Source organism: Camelina sativa, chromosome 6 (assembly GCF_000633955.1).
Source record: "Camelina sativa cultivar DH55 chromosome 6, Cs, whole genome shotgun sequence".
Taxonomy (NCBI): Eukaryota; Viridiplantae; Streptophyta; class Magnoliopsida; order Brassicales; family Brassicaceae; genus Camelina; species Camelina sativa.
Genome location: NC_025690.1, coordinates 3,179,237 through 3,194,473, shown reverse-complemented (window position 1 = coordinate 3,194,473; position 15,237 = coordinate 3,179,237). Strand labels below are relative to the sequence as shown.

At 35.8% G+C, this 15,237-nt stretch overlaps 1 protein-coding gene across 1 annotated transcript in view; it reads left to right on the top strand.

Annotated features, from left to right (window-relative positions):
• The window catches only part of LOC109133274, a 3,597-nt gene extending 2,505 nt beyond the window's left edge, over positions 1-1,092 (top strand). Inside the window, exons 2-3 of the mRNA XM_019246265.1 lie at positions 74-321; positions 397-1,092. Of these exons, the coding sequence (XP_019101810.1) occupies positions 74-321; positions 397-1,092 (944 nt within the window). The remainder of the gene's footprint in view (positions 1-73; positions 322-396) is intronic.

The following is a 15,237-nucleotide window of genomic DNA, read 5'->3' as shown; positions in this document are numbered from 1 at the left end:
AGTCATGGGTTCATACAAGGCAAAGGTACAACATGTGATACAGAACTTCCACAGCTTGTGAATGTCTATCTAGTTCAAGGATTACGTGCAAATCTGATAAGTATTAGTCAACTCTGTGACGAAGGATTGTCAGTCTTATTCACAAAGGTCGATTGGAAAGCATTGGATGAATCAGGTAATATCAAGTTATATGGTGTGAGATCTGGAAATAATTGTTACATGTGGGAGAAACATTCAATCAAATGCTACAGTGCTCAAGGCAGTATAGATCTCTGGCATCAACGACTTGGTCATATGAATACAAGAAATCTTACTACTCTTGTGAATAAAGAGATAATATGAGGGGTACCCAAGCTTAAAAGTGAGGACAATATTGTGTGTGGACCTTGTAATCAGGGAAAACAAGTCAAGATTCAGCACAAAAAGGTTCAAGATGTTCAATCAAAGTCAGTTCTGGATCTGATTCACATGGATTTGATGGGACCAATGCAAGTGGAAAGCTTAGCTGGAAAGAAGTATGTGTTTGTACTAGTTGATGATTACTCCATATACACTTGGGTACGTTTTATCCGTGAGAAGTCAAATACAATAGACAGTTTCAAGATCTTAGCTTTACAACTACTTAATGAACGTGGAGGCATCAAGAAAATTCGGAGTGATCATGGTGGAGAGTTTCAAAACAAAGCTATAAAAGAGTTTTGTGAACAACATGGGATTGCACATCAGTTCTCAGCACCAAGAACTCTTCAGGAAATGGCAAGAGCAATGATACATGGAAACCTTGTTCCTAAAAAGTTTTGGGCTGAAGCTTTGAACACTGCTTGTTATATAATTAATAGAGTCTATGTACGAAGAGATACGATCAAGACGCCTTATGAGCTGTGGAAAGGCAAAACACCAAATCTGAGCTATTTCCATGTTTTTGGGTGCAAATGCTACATTTTAAATAACCAAGATTATCTTGGTAAATTCGATTCCAGAAGTGATGAAGGCATGTTTTTGGGTTATGCGGAGAGTAGCACAGCGTTTAGAGTGTACAACAGACGTACAAGCTTAATCATGGAATCAGTAAATGTGGTTTTTGATGATTAGTCTGTAGCTGTAAGATGATTCAGACAGTGAGTCAGAACAAGTAAGTATCACTAAAGTACGCAATGAAGTTTCTGAGTTGGATATTCCTGTTACAAAACCGGAAGAAGTACAACAAGTTCATAAGAATCACTCTGCATCTGATGTCATTGGAGACTTGAATGGAAAAATGAAGACTAGAGGAATTCAGCTTGACTTTAAGAAGATGACAAGCTACCTTATAACTCTAGAAACAGTTTTCTATGAGTGTTTTGTGTGGATGATCGAACCGAAGGATCATATAGAAGCTGTTCAATATGATTTTTGGATTATAGCCATGGAAGAAGAACTGGAACAGTTTGAGCATAATGATGTTTGGGAACTGGTTCGTAGACCATTAGATGTGAATATCATTGGTACAAAGTGGATTTTCAAGAACAAAATTGATGAGAGTGGTGTTGTGGTTCGCAATAAAGCTAGATTGGTTGCACAAGGGTATACGCAGATCGAAGGTATAGATTTTGAAGAAACTTTTGCACCAGTAGCAAGACTTGAGTCCATTAGACTGTTTCTAGGAATGGCTTGCATTCTGAATTTCAAGGTTTTTCAGATGGATGTTAAGAGTGCCTTCTTGAATGGGATTTTACAAGAAGAAATATATGTTGAACAACCCAAAGGTTTTGAAGATCCAGTTAGGCCTGAGTATGTATATAAGCTTAAGAAAGCTCTTTATGGGTTGAAACAAGCTCCAAGAGCTTGGTATGAAAGGCTAACTAGTTTCTTGTTAGAGCAGAACTATAATAGAGGAAGTGTGGACAAGACCTTATTTATCTTGGAACAAGATGATGATATCATGATGGTTCAGATTTATGTTGATGACATAATTTTTGGAAGTACTTCAAAAGAGTTGGTGGATAAGTTTGTGAGTAGTATGACACAAGAATTTGAGATGAGTCTGGTTGGAGAATTAAAGTATTTTCTCGGGTTGCAGATTACACAGTCAGATCAAGGAATTTTTATTTCACAAAGCACTTATGCTAGACAACTTCTTAAAAAAATTCAGATGGATAAGTGCAAAGAAGCTTTGATACCTATGAGTACTTCATTGAAACTATCAAAAGATGTTGATGGTAAAGATGTGGATGTCAAGCAGTATAGAGGAATGATTGGGAGTTTGCTATATCTTACTGCTAGTAGACCAGATTTGAGTTTTAGTGTGGGGATATGTGCAAGGTTTCAGTCAAAACCAAAACAGTCTCATCTTGAAGCAGTCAAGCGAATTATCAAATATGTCAAAGGAACTGTTGATTTTGGGATTTGGTATTCTAAAGGTTCAAACAAAGGGTTGGTTGGTTATTGTGATGCAGATTATGCAGGAAGTGTAACAGATCGGAAGAGTACAAGTGGAGGTTGTTTTTACCTAGGTAACAATCTAATAGCCTGGTTGAGTAAGAAACAAAATTCAGTGTCTTTGTCTACAGCTGAATCAGAATATATAGCTATGGGGAGTTGTTGTACTCAATTGTTATGGATGAAGCAGATGTCAGCAGATTATGGTATGGAGTCAGGAGTGCTACAAGTGTACTGTGACAATAGGAGTGCAATTGATATTTTTAAAAATCCAGTTCAACATTCAAGAACCAAGCACATTGATGTGAGACATCACTTTATCAGAGAATTGGTTGAAAAAAGCAAGTTTTGATTGAGCATGTTGATACTGAAGAACAGCTAGCAGATATTTTCACCAAAGCTTTAGATTTTAATCGTTTTTCGTTCTTGCGAAATTCAATTGGTGTTTGTGAGATGTGAATTACTCACAAGATCGGAGCTGGTACAGGAGGAGATAGGATTGATAAAGCTGGTACGGCTCAAATTCAATTGGTGTTTGGATTATTGATTTTGGTTATGGTTTAGTGGAATCTGAGGTACATGGCTAAGATATTGGAAAAGATTTCTCGAGATATGGGCAGATTTTGTGGTTTTTGTTGTTTAAAAAAAAAGGGGAAACAAAATATTTGTTTTGTAATTTACAAAATAAGAAGAGGAAAGTCTAAGAGTCTCTACTTCGTGTGTGTCGGAAAAAAAAAACTCGAAGAAGGAGGAACGAATCAGAGATGGTAGGTGCAACTCGAAGTGGATTGGTGCGAAGAGCAAGGAAGTCAGAGATGTCTCGAGATGATGGGGCAGTCAATCGACCTCAATTGGTTGATGATTCGAGTGATGATGAAGAAGTTCAACCAAGGATTGTGTCGTATGGATCCGATAGCGATGATGATTCATCTAAAGGAGAATCGAAGAAGAATCAAATAGATCAAGGGGTAGATAATCTCGAAGGAGAAGATCTAATGGATGACGAGGTGGAATTTGTTGGCAAGAGTAAAGAGAAGGCTTTTGTTTCAGAGTCTGATACAGAGGTTGGGGTTGAAGAAATCTTTGTACAAGAGCAGATTGAGAGACACACAGAGAAGCAAAGGAGCAAGAAACAAAGAGAAGTTGCCTCTGCTAGCAAGAAGAAATCAAAACGACCAAGATCCGCAGAACCAAATACCAGGAATGTTCGGACTAAATCTGGGTTTCAATCTGATGTGTTTATCTCCAAGGCAGCCAAATTAAGGTACTCTCAGTTCTTCTCTAGGAAATTTACAGCTGAGAGACAATTGGATATGTCTCGAACGGATGAATTTGGGTTTATTGGGAAGATATTGTCGTTAGGACTTGGAGCTACAGTTGATGATCCTTCTGTTTATGTCAAAGAGATTATTTGTGAATTTTATGCTAATTTGCCTAATGGAAAGGCTAGGGATGGTGTTCAAGTGTTTGTGAGGGGAAATTAGTATGAGTTTTCTCCTAAGGCGATTAATCGAGCTTTCTAGTATTTCGCCTTTGACTAAAGCTGAAAAGAAAGCTGATGCAGCAGTGGATAAATTGAGTAAAGATGAACTTGCAGAGTTTTTAAGTGGTGAAGACAAATCGAATTGGGCTAATTTAAAAGTTGCGGATCTACCTAAGGAGAGTGCAGCTCTTTTAATGTTGGCAGCATACAATTGGGTTCCTTCGAAACACAGGAATCATCTTTCGGTTAAACGAGCTCGAGTAGTTTACAAGATTATCAAGGGCATCCGGTTTAATTTTGGGCAGTTGGTTTATAATCAGATTATGAACATAAGTTGGACAGATCCTACTCGCTATGTGGTTTTTTCAAGAATTGAAACTCTTAGAGTTCAAGAAGGTCCGCTTGAGTGGTCAGATGAAGAAGAAGATGTGTATGCTGAGTTTTATACAAAGGACGCCAGAACAGGACATATATATGAGGTTAAGCATAATCTGATTCCAGAATGTGATGAACCGATGCAAAGATCACCAGTTGGAAGACAAGCTGAAGAAGGGTCTTCTTCTGCATCTGACATTGTTCAGTTGGGTAGTATATGATTGCCGCATATTGGTCAGGATAGTGCAGAGATTTCATATGAAGCATTGGTTGATACTGCTCAAGCTCTTCATAGGCTTACAGATGTGGTTCACAGGTTGATTCAGAATCATCCATTGTCAAAGATGATTTAGTGGTTTTTAACTGTTGTGCTCACAAGCAGGGGGAGAAATGGAGTCTGGTTCTGATATTCTGGGGGAGCTACAAGTATGGGGGAGCTACAGTTCTGGGGGAGCAGTGTTTTGTGTTGTTTAAAAAAAACTATCTGAACATTAGTTCGTTTGTCAGCTGGTTTGTTGCTTGCAGAATTTATGACGTTTATGTGTTAAGGATTTTCAGTTTATTCAAGGTTTCATTTAGATGAATTTGAATGCATGAAAAAGATTTAAAGTGCAGATGCTTGTGAAGCACAAAGTCAAAAAGGGGGAGATTGAAGATGCAGCATTTGAACAAGTGTTTGAACTACTTCAGAAGGACACGACACTAATACAAGAATAGGGTATCGAGTGATCTATGGCGGCGATTATCAAGACTCATACAGGATTAGAAGGCAAGAGAAGCTTATAGAAGGTCGAAGAGCTTCATGTTTACAATTGGAATGTAAACATGAAGAAAGTGGGAAATTTCCTAAACCATAAAGAAAAAGGAAATTGTCCAATTCCTATTAGGATTAGATTAGGTAGTATGCTAATTAAATAGCTAATACCTAGATCTATAAATAGGGGTGTTATAGCTAGGTTGAGCTTTAGCACAAACAAAAGAAATTTTATCTAGCTACTAAGTTTTAGTCTAAAAGAAAAAGAGCTAAGAACTTAGGGAGAGCAAGAGAGTTCTTTAAGAGAGTTTTGAGAGATTAGAAAATTGTTTAGAACAAACTTGTAAACAGATTTTCTATCAATCAAAAAGTGTTTAAAGGAATTGTTATTCAAATTGTTCAGATCTTAAGTTCTCGCACTTTCACATCCATCTCGTATATGCTTCAGAAGCATTTCTCATGGCCAACCCTGGCTGAAGGGTTCGAAAGAACTTCAAACTGCAACTTACATAGCCTGTCATAAGCTTCTCTAGTCTTCTTTGAGAAAGCTCCCAAGCGATCATTGCTCATTTTTTTCATCCTTGGTTTGAAAGCTTTAAGCTTCTTAGAGAATCTGTAGATAGCAGAGATAGAGTGGTAAATAGGCTCTGTAGTCTCCCAGTAAGACTGAATCATTGGTATAAAACTCGTATCAGTGGCAAGCGCATTAGTAAATTTGACTGGCTTTTGAACTTTAGGCTTATCTGCTCCAATCCTTATCCTACATCGCAGATGATCTGAAACTCCTCCTTCTTCAAACACCCCATAGCACTGTGGATACTTTTCAAACCATGAGTCATTCATTAGTACCGATTCAAGCTTCTTATAGATAAGTGTTGCATCATCCCTTTTATTACACCATGTGAACAGCGGCCCTTGATAGTGCAAATCACCCAAGGAGAAGTATGTCACAACATCCTGAAAATCATGCATCCCCAACGGTACAGAGGGGTCTCACTAAAAGAAAATAAGTTTATTTAGACGTAATTTTTCGTCACAATAGCAAATATTTCTCACAATAAAATTATTGCTACTAATTTGTGACAATTTATAAACAGTTGCAATACAATCGTCGTAACTTTGTTTTTGTAACTAAAACGTCACACAAATTGTGACGAATAAATCTAGTAGCATTTTCGTCACCAAATATGACTACACAAAGACGTATCAAAAGTGTCAAGATTACCTACTAATTATGTCGTTATAAAATCATCACATTTTACGACTATTATAACATCTCAACTCCGTCATAGCGGATGAGGAAACTAGTCTCAAAATCGTCATAATTGATATCTAAAAATCAGTCATCAATCCGTACTAAATTGTGACAATTTTATCGTCTAAACTTCGTCATATCTTATCACCAAAATGTTGTTACAAATCCGTCTTATCAAACTATCGATTTAGTTCTTAAATTTTTCAAACTTCTTCATTAAATTATGGTCACAACTATACATAAACCGTGTATTGTATAGGCTTATTATTTATCTTGGTTTAATTGAAAATATGTCACTATGCTGTCAATCTAATAATTGTAAATAAATGACTAAAAACCTTTATTTGAAAATATGTTATTCTCATAACAAAAAATAAATAAATAAATATGGTCATAGATTGAAACGTAAAGAAACAAGGGACAATTGCATTTTGCATACCTTTATTTGGCTTTGAATGCAATATTAGACCATATATTCAATATTTGAGAAACATAATCATTAAGAGTACGGAAATTACATTTGACTCCCTTATGACCAAACAAAAAAACAGAAGCCAAAATGACAGATGTAACCCGGAGGAAGTCTGCAAATTAACGTCAACTAGAAGACATAACAATATGTCTACTCCTTAATTATAATTTAAATTTTAATTAAAAAGGTATAAAAAATAATTTAATAAACTTATGGACTAAATAATAACCACATAGACTTTCTACATTGAAATAAAATAAATTTACATATAAATGAGTCAAATTAATGGAGGAAAGACTGATGTTAAAATTATTTGATTTAGGATTTGATTAAGTAGACTTCTCTATAGACTATTGGAGGTTGACTATGTTATGCCATCAACTATTAATTCCTGGGCGTTCGGTCAGAACCAAGAGAACCGAACCGATTAAACCAAGATGTTCTGTTTTCGGCAGCAACTGTGAGAGGATCAACAAACCGATCGGCGAAATTAATTTGGTAATTCGGTTCGATTCGGCGGAGCATAACCGGTTATATATACCTAATTTTCACTAACCCTAATCCTAGTCACTTTCATTTCTTCCTCTTCCACCTTCCGCCTCTCTATCTCTGGCGATAAGCGATTCTAAAACCGAAAAATTCTCTTTCTCTCATCATAATCACCTTTCTTCTTCATCTTCGTCATCTACAGCTCTTCTCTCTGTCAAACATGGTGTAGATATCGACCTTTTAGATATCAACCTTCCGCTTCTCTCCGATTCAGCTTACATACTCAAGGTAAATGAGTTAATCCTGTTAGAACAATATTCTAACCCTGGTAAAAGTTTTTTTCTTTTTCATTTTTCCAAATACAAACAAAACCAAACAAACCAACCAATAATCGGTTCTTGTAGAGTTGAAAAATAGATAAGAACACATAAAAAAAAAAAAAAAAAAGACGATTAAAGACTTTTTCAATTATACAGACTTCACACAGAACTCCAACACGTTGACTTCCAAAATAAGTCTAAGTTAATGACCTAACTGCCTAAGAAAACCAAAAACTTGATTTCTCCACATGTATAATATATAATCATGTCAAAAACATATAGAAGCAAAGTACATAACATATATCAAAGAATACAACAAGAAAATCTTAAAAATTATTCACCAATTTGCAATAAATTGGTTTTCAAATTATGACGACTTCATGTTGATGTCAACATTGTAGACATAAACTAGCCTCTATAAAGATACTTCCCTTGAAGTCTATTTTGTGTGGTCTATTTTTGCAATTACAATTTAATAAAGCAGACACCGTATGAAGTCTACTAGGATAGTTGACTTCTTTTGTTGTCTTCCTTTGTTAATTTTTTGGTCAGTTTTGCAATTAAAAACATATAACATAGTAGACTTCTTAGAAAGTTTCAACAAGTTAAGTTTGATTACAGTCTACTATGGTTATTTTTGCAATTGACCAAACCATTGAGTTTGTAGTAGACTTCTAGCTAACAAGTAGACTTCATCTATCCGTCAACTAGATAAAGTAAACTTCGTTGTGGTTAGTTTTGCAATTGACCAAGTTTGACTTTCGCCAAGTAGACTACGTACGAAGTCTCCAGGAATGTTGACTTCGTTTTCAGTCTCTCGTGGTCATTTTTGGGGTTGACCAACATTTTAATATTTTAACTAGTAGACTTCTTTTACAGTTAACTAATTAATTTAATATCAATAATATTACGATCAATATTTTTATATTTTGGTCAAATCCAAAAATAGCCACTATAGAAGTCTACTCTTTTATTATCGGAAGAAGACTTCGTCCGGCAGTCATAACTAAAAGTCAAAAATTTGGTCAATTGCAAAAATACACCTTACTAGACTGGAAACGAAGTATCCGACAGAAAGATTATAATGCATTCTGAACCATATTTTTTTGTTTTCAAATGAAATTAAGGAGACTGAAATTTCAGTCTACGGGCTCGAAACTCGATAAAATTTTAATTGCAAAATTGACCACATAGTAGACTTTACATGATATTATGACGGTTAGACTAACAAATGAAGTCTAATATCGCAAAAAAATCAAGGAAAATCACGAAATCTACCGGAAAATAACCTTTTCGATGGTTGTTTCGCAATGTCAAGCACGGAAGACGTCGTCTTTAGTCACCACGGAAGAAACCCAACACCAATTTAATCACTATCCAAGAATTACGACATATAACAAGATGAATGCACTTGCAAATTTTATTGGATTAAAATGGAGAGCAGATGGAAGAAAATGAAGTTCTCATAGCATTGGATATTATTTAAGCTTACAAATTCAGGTTGTTGAAGCTTTAAGAGCTTCAAATTTAGTTGTTCATGGTTGTTGGAAAATTGATGGAGGCGGCACAACCGTAAATAAAATAAGAAGATGAGGATATGGATGTAATAAACATTTTTGCAAGAAATTCAAATAAATCAGAAATAGTGGCATTTTTGTGAATACAATGAAAGGACAAGGATTTAATAGGAAAAAAGTGGCAAATGTTGGAGAGAGAAAAAGAGGGGTCTAACATTGCAATTGACTCAAGTTTGTAGTCTAATTTTGCAAGTGTCCCAAGAAACAAACTACAATTGAGGGCCTGACTGGTTCAACCGCAGCATTTGCGGTTGCGGTTGTGGGAGATTGCGGAAGCGGATGGTTGCGGTTTCAAGGATGATTAAGTGTTATTAACACGAGCAAACAAACCCCACATGGAATCTTGAAAGCTTGCGGAGGTGTAATTCTCCATAGCTTAGAGTTGTTATGAACGAATGCATTCTGCATGTGGAGCATTCAAAAATCACCCTCTTATCACCAATCATTGCTTGGTTCGGAGTTGTAACGTGTGAATTCGAGAGTCTAGGAGAAATGACCATTCGAAAGCGAAAATTTAGGAGCCATCAAATTGGTAACTTCTTTCACTCCCATATGAGAGTCCACTTACTGATCTTGGTTGATGTGTCATCTTCAAAGCCATCAAATATAAACAAGTTAAGCACAAAATAAAAGATTGATAAGAGTTTGATTAATAGTTTCTAATAAGAGAAAACAAAACTCCCAAGAAGATCCTTATTCAAATATGATCAAAATGTATTGAACTGCATATTAACCCAATCATGATCCTTTTTCAATTTCAATTATGATCCTTTTTGTTAGTGATTTGTAACAATCATTAATTAAAATCTAGTCACTTTATCGTCACAAATTGTGACTTGTAGCAGTGTCCCCCTGCCACTCATTATGCTCCTTCATAGTCACCGGAGGCAGATCCGTATTTATTACCACCTCCATTCGTGACTCTCTCAATTGCTCCTCTGCATGTTCCTCTTCTCCGCCTTCTCCCTTCCCACTCAAAGCATAATAAGAATAAAAAAGAAGTGAACCTACAACCAACTTCATATCCAATATTTTCTTTCCTGGACTACAATTTGGCTTATGAGGATTTATCCATTGATCATTCTCCTGCTTTACCAGCTCTCTTTTGCCTCTGCTCCAGCCATCTCTGTAGCAGATGTTATAGAAATAACCTCTAAATCCAGTGGTAGCTTCACATTCCCTCCAACTTTCACCGCCAATCCTGAAGATTCACCCTCGACAATTCCTTGAGTTAGTACCTCACTGCTCTTTAACGCATTGAAATCTGAACATTCCTGCACTTTTTTACCGCTGTCTACATTAATACGAACAACAGTGTCAATAGCAAGACAACCAGCCTGAATATGTCCTTATTTATTTGCAAGTGCTACATCGTGGAGGTAACCACAGATACGAATACTTGATAATGACATCCAACTCTCCCTCTACTTCTCCAATGAGATGGTACTCCTCTTGTATACTATTCATTTAATTCGCCTCAACTAAATTTTGTGCCTTGTCAAAACTAACATAAGCTTCAGTTTTTGGGTGAAGCTTGATCGGCTTTCCAGCTGCACTAGCTAAGAACTCCAATCCTTTATCTATAAACATTGTTGGAGGCACATTCTTCAAGAGTATCCATAGTTGAATTGATCTCATTGTTGGTTGCTGCCCCTCTCCAAAAGGAGTCCATTTAGATAAAAGCATGGGGACACCAACTATATTACACAAACCTTTGTTTAACACTCGATGCCTCATCGATTAACTTTGAATTTTAAATTTGACTATCGATTCATTAACAGAGAACACATCAATTAGCGAGGACTTGTCTCCCAACCGCCAAATTTTATTCACTATCATGTGAATCTTCTCCACATGAGGCGCTGAAGTGTTGAAAAACTTACCAATAAGAAAATCTTCTCAAAGTGGTTTTGCATCCTCAAACACCCCCTTTGGGACTATCTGAAACGACCCGACCCATTTTTTTAAATAATAATTAGCTAATATTCTCATACCCACTAGCCACATAACCACAATCTAACCAACAACGGAAAATAATCAACAGATACCAATAAAAACAATAACCAATAACTAATAATTAATAAACCAATAACAGTAATAATTCAACCAAGTCATAAAACATAACATCAGCAACCTAGAAATGCTCTACTAACTCAACTCTAGCAACCTAACAGAAGTCAGACAACACATCAATTAGCCACTAGAACATCCTCCTCTTCATTGCCTTGATTCCACGATCACACTTTACCTTTACCTGCACCACAACACATATGAGATGCGTGAGTATTTTATAAACACTCAGTGAGGCAATCCTCCCATCTATTGAGCTATACACACAAGTAATTGAGATATCTCTAACCATATAACAACAATCAATAACCAAACAACAAACCAGACAACTGCATCGACCGACACCAACCCATGCATCGACTGACACAAGCTTGTATCGACCGATACAAAGTTTCCCTGCATCGACCGACACTAACACAGCATCGACCGACGCATGCTCGACATTGCACGAAATCCCTAATTGCATCGATCAACGCCTCCACATGGCATCGAACGATGCTCCTAGGTCAAATTGCGTTGTCCTCGCATTGCATCGACCAACACACAAAGTGCATCGAACAATGCACATGCCGAGCATCGTTTTCCCCTAAAGCTTCTCGCCGGATCTCCTTCCCTAAACAACCAAAACACACAAACCAAAGCCACAAAGAAGCTTCCCAAAGCCCCTTGCAACTCAATAACGTTCTAACAAGCCTAATACACACATAAACAAGCAGATCATAGAAATCTCAAGCTTAGATAAGCCAGGGTCATGCACTCACCTTTTCCAAGAAGATTTTGAACCTCAAACAAGAAGATCTACACTCCTAGGAAGCTCCTACAACGATCCCAGCTACAGATCTCTACAGGAACAGCCTTAATCACCAAGAATTCTCAAGAACACCCAAAAACTTCTTTCTCTAGAAACGGCCAAACTCGACCAAACCCTCGAGTTCCCCCTTTTATACACGATTTCAAGGTTTTTCTAACTCCAAAACACAACATTTAACTTAAACTCGTTCGCGAAAATCAATCTTGCATCGATCGATACTACCCTTGCATGGATCGATGCACATCCCAAACTGGGATTCCGGTTCGCTGATGTTACACTACCACGCGTTGCTGCCTAGCCACTTTTAAAACGACAAACTCTTGTTGAGTAAACATATGCTTTTTGGCTACCTCCATCCATGATTTCTGCCCAAAAGGACCTGACATCCTTGGCGTAGATGTTGACACCGTAGGAAAAGAGTTCTCCATGGCTTTGGAGACCACTTTGATCCCCTTATCCCCATCTGCTTGATTCGTACTTTTAGAAACTCGAGACTCTCCTTGTAGAGAAATCCCAACACCATTCCCCACCACCGGAAGAAAGAGTAAACCCTCTGCGGGCGAAACTCATTCTTCTCCTCGTAGCAAAGAGAGCGCTGCCAGCATAAACCGTGACTTCGGCCCTGTTCAAATAATTGTCGCTGGTAACCCACTTTCCACTGCTTTTAAGGGCAAAAAATAGAATGAAAAGATGAATTATCTGTCATTATTAATCACAGCGACTGTTTTTCTTTCTGGGGAAGGAGAAGAGTTCAATAGCTAAAAATTCCAGCGATGGGTTTTTGGAACCAACGATAGTAAAAATGATCACCAGCGACAGCTTTTCTTTTCTCTCACCTCCAGTTTTCACTCCACTGCTTTTTATATTTGTGTTGCTGGTCGCTATTATAGGGATAAGAAAAAGAACAGGGCCTTCGAGTCAAAATCCTAATCGCTTTATTATTAAATTAATAAATTTTATTTAACATGTCTTTGTTAGGTTAGATTTCGTGTCGTGTTTATGTTCCATATGAAATACAACTAAATGACACCGTTTTCAACTTCTCTCTCTTACTTTTTTTTCTTAATTGTAATTTTGGTGTGAGTGTCAAGTTTAGATACTACTAATGGTGTTGTTTTGACATGGAAAAGTTTATAAGAGGTTAAAATGTAATATATGAATGTATGAAGAAGCCTTATATGGGACAACCGAGTTACCTTATTGATAGACTCAAAATGATATTCTATGTGGAAAAGAGACAATATCATTTAATATATACACACATAATTTTATTTATCTACAGAATATAAATCAAAACCCAACTAAAAATATATGGAAAAAATGTCAATAAATGGAGTTACCAAAAGTGGTAAAACTTATGAATATTTGTTGTTTTACCACTTTTTATAAATTGTTTTTTGGACATTTTCCCAAAAAATATATATTTTTTGCAACTTATGCAAGAGGAAAATGATGGAAAATGAAATAAGATAGTATAAAAATAAATCAGAAAAACTGGGAACTAAAATTAAAAATAAATTAGAAAATTGGGACCAACATAATTGAAAGAAAGACAAAGTGTGTTTGTGGTGATGTGATGATACGGTCCCATTGGGATGATGATTCCTCTATCATAGACAGACCTTGGACAAAACCATTATGGTAATTTATCTTCATTTATCAATAAGACCAAACATAAATCTTGTTTCTTCCTTGTCTCGCTTATTTATTCCATGGGCTCGCTTAAGTGCAGTGTTCAAGAAAGCGGTCTAGGCGGCCGCTTAGGCGCCGTCTAGGCGCTAGGCGCTCAGCAGACGCCTAAACGACCGCTTAGACCGTCTAAAATCACAAAATTTTTATTTTAATGTATGTTTTATTTTTAACTACATATATTTAAAATTTTAAGTTTTATATTCAGATAAATATTTATAAATGTTTATATGTTATTAATCTAAATTAAAGAAATGTATTTTTATTAATTTTAGTTTATGATTTATTATTATTTATTTCTTCTAACATATATTTTTATATAATTTTACATATAATATCATATATATAATGTTCATATTGTAAACGCCTAAACCGTCTAAAAACGTTTAAAATTCCGACTAGGCGTTCTAGGCGCTAGGCGCTGGGTCACCGCCCACATACCGCCGAGCGCTTTCTTGAACACTGCTTAAGTGTAATCCAAAACCCTAACTGTGGCGACAATGAACGCCATTTTTCAACTGTAAGTTGTTTTAGTTGCACATACGTACAACAGACTTATTCAAAGATTGATGATTTAGAAACACTACTTGTTCCATTTAAACCAACCTCCACATATAAGAGTCTAATCAAATTACTATTTGTTACTATCACGATTTCTTGATAAACAAATTTGATAATAGGATTTATATAATCAAAACTGATTTAAAACGCTATCTAGTTAATATTTGCATATATAGAGGGATAACATCTCTATGATCTTTATCATTTTTGTACGGTTCAAAGCTATAACCAAAGTTGTTTATCAATTGTCATTCAAAAGCAATAAGAAATAAACGAATTAACTTATATTTTCATATATTATACTAACTATAATCTCCTCATATCTCATATATAAAAGATTTTCATCAAATTGGAAGTTTTTTTTGGACCATTCATTTCAACTAAACATACTATATGATTGGTTCCAAGATTAGCCAATTTATCGTGTTATTTTGTGATCATGTAGTGTTCGCCTTCTCATATCATGTCAAAGTTTATGAATTTTTAATTTACAAAGTCAGTTAGCAATTAGTAGATGAACTTTAATTCTTATATATATATATATATATATATATATATATATCACATCAAATCTCATCTTTTTCATATGCGATCTTACTCCTAAGTCCTAACAGTCTAACACAACACAAGTTAATCCAATTTAATTTATAAAGTAACAAAATTTACGCTAGAAAATAATTAAATTGCGTATCTGCATGTAGCTTACAATAACGTAAGTTTCATTCGTTAATTTGACAAGATGTACGTTCTTGCCAAACACTTGGATAACATTGGTTATATATGTCTCGAATTGAAGATAAGACAATGAATTAGAACGAAATGACAAAAACAGAATCCTAAGGTGATTACGGCTGTGGGGAGCATGAAAGGGAAACCAAATAGAAAAATCCCAACCAATTAGCTATATAAACCAAAAGTAGACCTATTTGAGAGTGACTTTTACCTGACTGTTATCCTTTTTTT